The sequence below is a fragment of the Archocentrus centrarchus genome, chromosome 14 (genome assembly GCF_007364275.1).
Source record: "Archocentrus centrarchus isolate MPI-CPG fArcCen1 chromosome 14, fArcCen1, whole genome shotgun sequence".
In the NCBI taxonomy this organism is placed as follows: domain Eukaryota; kingdom Metazoa; phylum Chordata; class Actinopteri; order Cichliformes; family Cichlidae; genus Archocentrus; species Archocentrus centrarchus.
In genome coordinates this window covers 9951762-9960458 of record NC_044359.1, presented here as the reverse complement: position 1 = coordinate 9960458, position 8697 = coordinate 9951762, and the positions used below count along the sequence as shown (strand labels likewise).

Sequence of the window (8697 nt, the reverse complement as noted above, 5' to 3'; positions counted from 1 at the left end):
TAAAGGGCTTGGGACTGAACAGCTGTAAAGCCTTAAGAAAATCAGTAATCAGTGAGGCTAACCGGAAAAAAAGGCTTCAGTTTGCTAGGGAGAATAAAGATTGGACTCTGGAGCAATGGAAGAAGGTCATGTGGTCTGAGTCCAGATTTACCCTGTTCCAGAGTGATGGGCACATCAGGGTAAGAAGAGAGGCAGGTGAAGTCATGCCTAGTGCCTACTGTACAAGCCGGTGGGGGGAGTGCTATGATCTGGGGTTGCTGCAGTTGGTCAGGTCTAGGTTCAGCAGCATTATGTGCTCAAAGAATGAGGTCAGCTGACTACCTGAATATACTGAATGACCAGGTTATTCCATCAATTGATTTTTTTCTTCCCTGATGGCACGGGCATATTCCAAGATAACAATGCCAGGATTCAGGGCTCGAATTGTGAAAGAGTGGTTCTGGGAGCATGAGACATCATTTTCACACATGGATTGGCCACCACAGAGTCCAGACCTCAACCCCAATGAGAATCTTTGGGATGTGTTGGAGAAGGCTTTGCGCAGTGGTCAGAATCTGCCATCATCACTGCAAGATCCTGGTGATAAATTAATACAACACTGAATGGAAATAAATCTTGTGACATTGCAGAAGCTTATCAAAACAATGCCACAGCGAATGCATGCCGGAATCAAAGCTAAAGGCGGTCCAACAAAATGTTAGTGTGTGACCTTTTTTTTTTTGGTGGCAACTTTTTTTTGGCTGGGCAGTGTAATTTACCACTTGTTCCAAGTAGCAAGTAGCAATAATTCCACTATAAAAAAGACTGTGATTAACCAGAGATGACTGTACTATTTTCACATGTGCTTCTCCCACTGTAGCATGTCTCTATAGTGACAGAGACCCACAGTGTCTTTTTGAGCTTGCCATGTGTTAAATGGAGTTTCTGCTTGGATGATTTCTGTAGTAATACTCCAGGAGATTGAATGCTATGAATTTTTAGTTGGATCACTTTGAATTTGCTGGTATTTTTGCATAAGTGTGCAAAAAAGTTGAAATGAATCAGCCTACTAGGGCAGATTTTCACTAAAAGGACTCAAAGAAAACATTGTTTCTGTTTTACCATAAAGCAGCCCACTGGATTTCAAGACAAAGCTGGAGTGGGATGATAGTAAGCATAACTTTCTGGTTTAATTTGGGGAAATATACTATACAGTACATTAAAAATATGCAGTGATGGTTTATCATTTTCATGCTGTACATAGCACCTTTGGAGCTTTACAAGCCCACATTCATAGCACATAAGCTTCTCATTCACTCTTATCTGAATGTCCATCCACTTTCTGTCTGTTGATTTCTTTGAGCTTGTGGTTCTCTAGCCACCTTTCATACTTAGCCCTGCTTTTCTTGTAGCCAAATCTGGCTATGTCCACCATGAACACCCATGCCAGTGCATACATAACCACACCGCCAAGCTTCATTATCAGCAATGTCCTGGGAGAGGTCAGCTCGCAGTAAAACATCACTGTGCCAACTCCTACACGAACAGTGGCAAACAGGAAAATAAATAGCAGGTCCACCGCATCGCCCAGCAGGCTGTTGTAAAGACCCAGCTGGCGGAGAAACCAGCGGGTCTGCAGCAGGGGATTGGTGATCTCGCTGCCGAAGATGACCCCACAGACTTCACAGCCTGACACTCCCATTTGCAAAGTCAGCAGGAGGCCTGCAATACTGACAGCGTGATGTGCAAGCATGACGGGGCCCTCCGTTCGGTAGCATACGCACCAACCCATATCGAAGAAGAAGTAGCCAAGGCAGACAGCCAGGGCGAAGGTCTGGAGCTCTGTGTTTTCTGTACCTGGGTAACAGATAAAAAGAAGGTCAGGTAATAAGACGAAATATACACTGCTCAAAAAAATAAAGGGAACACTCAAATAACACATCCTAGATCTGAATGAATGAAATATTCTCATTGAATACTTTGTTCTGTACGAAGTTGAATGTGCTGACAACAAAATCACACAAAAATCATCAATGGAAATCAAATTTATTAACCAATGGAGGCCTGGATTTGGAGTCACACACAAAAGTAAAGTGGAAAAACACACTACAGGCTGGTCCAACTTTGATGTAATGTCCTTAAAACAAGTCAAAATGAGGCTCAATATTGTGTATGACCTCCACGTGCCTGTATGACCTCCCTACAATGCCTGGGCATGCTCCTGATGAGGTGGCGGATGGTCTCCTGAGGGATCTCCTCCCAGACCTGGACTAAAGCATCCGCCAACTCCTGGACAGTCTGTGGTGCAACATGACGTTGGTGGATGGAGCGAGACATGATGTCCCAGATGTGCTCAATCGGATTCAGGTCTGGGGAACGGGCGGGCCAGTCCATAGCTTCGGGCCCTCATACCATCCTCATGGAGTCAGTTTGTAACCGTTTGTGCAGAGACATGCACATTTGTGGCCTGCTGGAGGTCATTTTGCAGGGCTCTGGCAGTGCTCCTCCTGTTCCTCCTTGCACAAAGGCAGAGGTAGCGGTCCTGCTGCTGGGTTGTTGCCCTCCTACAGCCTCCTCCACATCTCCTGGTGTATTGGCCTGTCTCCTGGTAGCGCCTCCAGCCTGTGGACACTACGCTGACAGACACAGCAAATCTTCTTGCCACAGCTCGCATTGATGTGCCATCCTGGATGAGCTGCACTACCTGAGCCACTTGTGTGGATTGTAGAGTCGGTCTCATACTACCACGAGTGTGAAAGCACCACCAACATTCAAAAGTGAGCAAAACATCAGCCAGAAAGCATAGGTACTGAGAAGTGGTCTGTGGTCCCCACCTGCAGAACCACTCCTTTATTGAGTGTGTCTTGCTAATTGCCAATAATTTGCACCTGTTGTCTATTCCATTTGCACAACAGAATGTGAAATTGATTGTCAATCAGTGTTGCTTCCTAAGTGGACAGTTTGATTTCACAGAAGTTTGATTTACTTGGACTTTGTTGTTTAAGTGTTCCCTTTAATTTTTTGAGCAGTGTATATAAACCCTAAATAATGAATTCCAAATGTGTGTGTGATTACCGAAATGAGGCTCCTTTAACATCAGTACTCATTTATTTATTTTGGTCAGAGAAATCCCCTCATATAGCTGAAGGCTAACATGCTAGCAGACAGCTGCAGCTTCACATATCGTTTAAAGTTACAGTCTGTAAAATCTCACCACTAGATGTCAGTAGATTGCAGATTGCAGTGAGCTGAATTTTGTTTCTTACCCCTCCCAATTCAAGTGCATAATCTTAACTACAGTGGCCACTGGAGGACAAACAACTCTGGCTGCTTTTCATTAGTCCACTGTTTACCTCATCCACTTGAGGAAGAGGATGAGGTTTTATCTAGATGCCAGTCACACTGTCTCTTTCCTACAGGGTTTTGCTTCTTTGGTCAAAGGCACCCTTTCTCCGATGATAAAACATAGGTATGAGCCTTCATATTTTGAATGTGATGGTGCCAGCACAAATTAAAATTTGCCTCCACGGCACACAAATGGCCACGACTTCTCCTTCACCATTGCTGTACTACATATGTGGATGGTCTCTAGCCACATACATAAAACATGGTCATCCACTGAGCCACCCTGGCGCCACCTGATGGTATTAAGTAACCTGTAGTGCAGTGAGATTATTACTGAAGAGAGCTAGATGCTTCAGGAGTCCTTGTATTTAAAACTCTAGCAATAAATCTCTTGTATAAATGTATTTGTAGGCCCAATACTTCTGAAAATGAAATCATTATGGATTCATCAAGAGGTCGCCAGATAGGATCATCTGCCTCCATCTTACCTGATTCCTAGCTTCTGTCATTCCAGCCCTCTGCATATCCTCCTTTACTACATCCACAAATCTTCCCTGTGGTTTTCCTCTCAACCCCCTGCCTCAATCTTTAGCATCCTTTGTCCCATTAGCCCTCTTTTGCACATGTCCAAACTACACAGTACCAAAGGCGATCCTGGTACAGTTGCCTTTTTGTAGGATAACATCTTTTTCTTCCTGTGTTTTTCTTTTTTAAAACAGTGTCTTTAATTCACAAACTAAAATGAAGCTCTGTGCTTTTAGTAATTCATTCACAGACTGATTACATTCATTCTTTCAGCCAGTGAGTGATTAACTGACTTATTGGTCAAGACTGTAGGTGTGTTGCTGCTTTTTTCAGCTCTATTACCCCCCAAACTAATTTGTACTTCACATTTGATTTAACATAAAATGTGTTGAGTGTCTGTGTAGATTCAGCCGTAACAGCACCATGCTGCTGATCGTGGTAACCCTCAGTGAGGACAGTAAGCTGCTATAATTAGCACCAGTCTCTATTTACAGCCCATCAAGACCAGAAAGAGTATGTGCTTAAATTAAATTAAATTAAATTAAAGTCACAGTGTGTAGAATTTTCACCACTAGATGTCAGTAGATTGCAGTTACCTGAGTTCTATTTTATCGCCCCTTCAAATTCACGTACATAATTCTAGCTATGGTGGCTGCTATAGGACAAACATGTTTTAGTCAGCCAAGAGAGATCAAGAACAATAAATTTAGACCGTACCATATAATGGCCACATTATTTACTCTGGAAGAGGGTGTAAAACTTTATAAAAGAAGTCCCATAGGGGTCAGTGAAGCTCACATCTGACTGATGACAGTGACACTGAGGTGAGTTGTTGAGGATATGTTGGACATTTCTGTCAGTAAGCAATGCTGTTTGCCTCTGTTAGCTGCTGTTAGCTTCTGTTAGCTGCTGTTTGCCTCTGGTAGCTGCTGTTAGCCTCTGTTAGCTGCTGTTTGCCTCTGGTAGCTGCTGTTAGCCTCTGTTAGCGTCTGTTAGTGGCTTTCTGCCTCTGCTAGCTGCTGTTTGCTTCTGGTAGCTGCTGATAACCTCTGTTAGCTGCTGTTTGCCTGTGTTAGTATTAAAATATGGTGGGGGAAACATGGCGGCTTCCACAAACAAACACCCGCTCCTATGTATTTTTAATACATTAAATCTAAGTTTACGAGAAGGCATCAGTTTGTTGGAAGATGCAATTACACACTATTCCATATATATTTATGAGTACAATATCCTTTTTTCCCCTATTATATAACCTTAAAGATTACTAACTCCACATTTAAATTAAACTAAACTCTGAACTGGGCCTAACTATCTTTTGCAACTGAATTGTTGAGGTGTTTTTAGATTGAAATATAGACTGTGCGTTGTGTCCCACTGACCTGCATGTGTTAAGGGCCAGGGTCCATCTACGAAAACAACATAAGCTGTAAGCAGCACTATGAGGACCCCGTGGGACAATGTGACCAGGCGACAGTTCCACTCAGGCCCCCTCTGTGTGAAGGTAGAGCCGAACAAGAAGTAGAGACACAGCCAGCCAATCAGGCTGCAGATCACCTCCAGCGTGGGCATGGCTGTGTGAATGGGAAGAATAGACTGAAATCAGCACCGCAGATTAAACCTGTGTCCTTGTTTCACCTGATGAGTTTGAGGTATTTCCCTTGACACTGCACTTAGGGGAAGTCACCAGATGTGTAACAAATTTCATTAATTTTGTATTGAAAAATGATTACATGCAATATTGGGTTAACCAACTACCAGTGGATACTGAATCCATGTAGAGTTGGTGGGTTAATTACTCAAATGAAAACTTACTTGACATAGTGATGGGAAAATTTAACCTTAAACTGTGAGACATGTATCATCAAAAACAAATTATTTCAGTTATTTTAAACTTTTTAAATAATTTTTAAATATTACTTTCACATTTCCTCTTGTGGGTGTTAGACATGGCTGCCATGATATAAAATATCAGTCTGTGCATTAATAAAACCACTTAGAAAATGTCCTCATATCTGCAAACAGCTACATTGTTGTGTGCTGTGAACTGTGTGTCAACCAATCAGTAACAAAGAGATTTTAAAGGAGCTAGATCTGGATCACAAAATCAACATTAATTTAAAATTAAAACAGTCTTTTTTTAAATGTGATAATGTGGGTGCTGGGTATTATCAATCAAAGAGTGTGTGACCGTTTTCTAAAATATAACTGTCACGCTGTGGTTTACCTTAACTCCTCCTCCTCTCAGTCATCCTCACATTCGGGATACATGTAGAAAATGACTCCATCATTCAGGCAGTCTTAGCCTCCATCACTGCTTACACTCCATAAAGCCTCCATCAAAATGCTGTCAGCTCAGCATTTTTTTAATGGACACATGTTCACTCTGCCAAGATAACAGATATGCCATGTGCAGGCTACTATAGACAGTTAGTGGATCCCGTTTCCCTTCCCCCTGGAAGTCAGACTTGATCCTCTTAAAGGATTACAGGCTCCACTTCTCTGCACATACCTGCTTTTGGACAGGGTAGGTGATACGAGGCTGCAGAGCAGCACATGCATCACACTAAAGTAACACAAAACTGAAGTTTGGTCATTTAAAACCAGTCCTCTTTGAGTCCAGGACTGGTTTCATGCCTTTTTATACCATTTTGTCCAATTGATGCTGCATATTTAACAATTCTTTAACAGAAGAAAAAAAAATCTTTGAGAGAATTTAGCTCATCAAGCTCTCTTTTTTCATGGTCTTCCCCCCATCCTGTGCCCCACTGTTTACTCACCTTAAATCTAACACTGAGCATTTTTAAGTCTAACCTGGTTGGGATGCTGCCTGTGTCCCCTGTAAATAAACTGAAGCTGAACATCCTGCTCTGTGGCACCTTTCACAAATGCTGCATCTCCAGTTTAACAATGGAAACCTGGTTTTACCTAAGCTTGAATTAACAAAACGAGACATGCACGGGGTTAGGTTAGCTGGTGATTCTAAATTGCCCATAGGTGTGAATGTGTACTTTTTCTTTCATATTTATATAGTACCTGAAACAAAACAATGTCCTGGTGAGAGTAATAAAGTATTCTGATTATTCTGATGAGTGCTATAATTTTAGTTTTGAATCTGTTCTTTTCCCTTCAGCTTAAGTTCCTATTTTGGCTTTGTTACTGGTGTATTTTGTCCTCTCAGTGTTTCCCTGTCTGCTCCTTAACTAGTTCATTCATGCTGCTGTATGGCAGCAGTGCTAATCACCACACCACCATGTTGCCCTGTGAATGAGAGTCAGTGATTGAAAGTAAGGAGGCCTGGATGCTGCAAGAAGTGATTTAAAAACAGAATGAGGATAATTTAGCAGAGGCAGACCGACACCACAGGATTAGCATCCAAAATCTGTGATGTAATGAGCAGATTGGCGCCCGCAAAAACACACCAGACCTGATCATTGGTGTGTGTGTTGAAGACTGTCCATATTGTGTTGACATAATAGCAGATGCCACACTTTTGCTGTTATGTCCTCCTGTAAAACGGTTCATTTCACTGACATAATGATAATAAAGTCATGCTTAGATTATAAAATTAATGGCAAATAAAAACTGCACTCTGTGTAGTTTGGAAACCCTCAAACACTTCAGGAGAGGGGAGCGTGTGCCCTGCAGACACTGTCACACCCTCTGAGGGCCTTTAGGGTGCAGCTGAGTGAGTTACATATGGACACATGCAGTAATAGATTCAGTTATAGGCACCCTGCAGCAAACAGGCAAGGAGTTTTCATACGTGACCCTGCAGGCATTTCATTCACCTCCGCTACGACAGGTTAATAACCTGTGAGGCGAAGCTCAGCTGTGCAGCATTAACCCACATCCAGATCAGCTCTAATCTGACATCAGAGTAGATTACTGGCCAGGAAGGTAACGCTATAATATATATTATTATTCTATCATGTTGTCTAATTGTGCATAAAGGCATAAAGGAAGAGCAACAGATATACAGGTGCTGAATTAGCCAGGAAACTGTAGCCATCCTGCATACTTAAATTACATCTGAGACCATATAGCTTTGATTTGACTGGCAAAAATGATATTAAATAACATGAGTACTATCCAGAGAAGCTAAGGATAGATTACTACCAGCTTCATTTAAAGGAATATGTTTTTCATCTTGCAGCAGTCCTTTTGTCTCAGCACTTTGTGATCATTTTGTATGTCTTTCTAATAATTTTCTACTTTTTAAATGTCATTTATGCATTTCATAGATGTTTTTTTAGCTTCCCTTCATGGTGCCATTTTCTCTCTCTGCAGTGATTTTGTTTCAGTCAGATCTCTGTCTTTATGGTCTGTCATTTCTATCTGTTGTTTTTGTCTTTTGCATGTCTTTGGCCATTTTGGATCCCTTTTAATCTTTCCCTCCACAGCGTCAGTCCTTCTGAAGTGGTTTTTTGTGTTTTTGTGGTCACTTTGCGGCCATTTGATATTATTTGCTTCCTTTTGTGGACATTTGATTGACTTTCAAACAATTAATTTCACTTCAAATAGAGGTTCTGGCCTCCATAAATTTATCTACTCCATTTATAGGTTTTACAGCTTTAGCTACTTATTATTTTATAGATTTAAAACAATAAATCTACTCATATATGATGCTGCATTGCTGTAGATATAGCTACCCAGCAGTATATAAGTCATTCAGGTCATCTCCAGCTGCAGCATTAAAGTGATTTACATAAATCAATTTTATACACTGTATAATGATTCACTAATCCATCCAACTTCTCTGTAAAGCACGTTAGAAACTCCAGGGCAGCAGGGGGCGCTGTTGTGTTTTTACTTCAATGTGAAGAAAGTGTGACGGAAGAACGTCTTTCT

At 41.6% G+C, this 8697-nt stretch overlaps 1 protein-coding gene across 1 annotated transcript; it reads right to left on the bottom strand.

The window, feature by feature from the left end:
- Positions 1–468: 468 nt before the first annotated feature.
- tlcd5b (TLC domain containing 5b) lies at positions 469–6307 on the bottom strand. The gene is made up of 3 exons (XM_030747006.1): positions 6074–6307; positions 5229–5420; positions 469–1836 (listed from the first exon to the last, which is right to left on the bottom strand). Exons 2-3 carry the CDS (start codon positions 5416–5418, stop codon positions 1289–1291), a joined length of 738 nt encoding a protein of 245 aa, XP_030602866.1. The 5' UTR covers positions 5419–5420; positions 6074–6307; the 3' UTR covers positions 469–1288.
- Positions 6308–8697: the final 2390 nt, after the last annotated feature.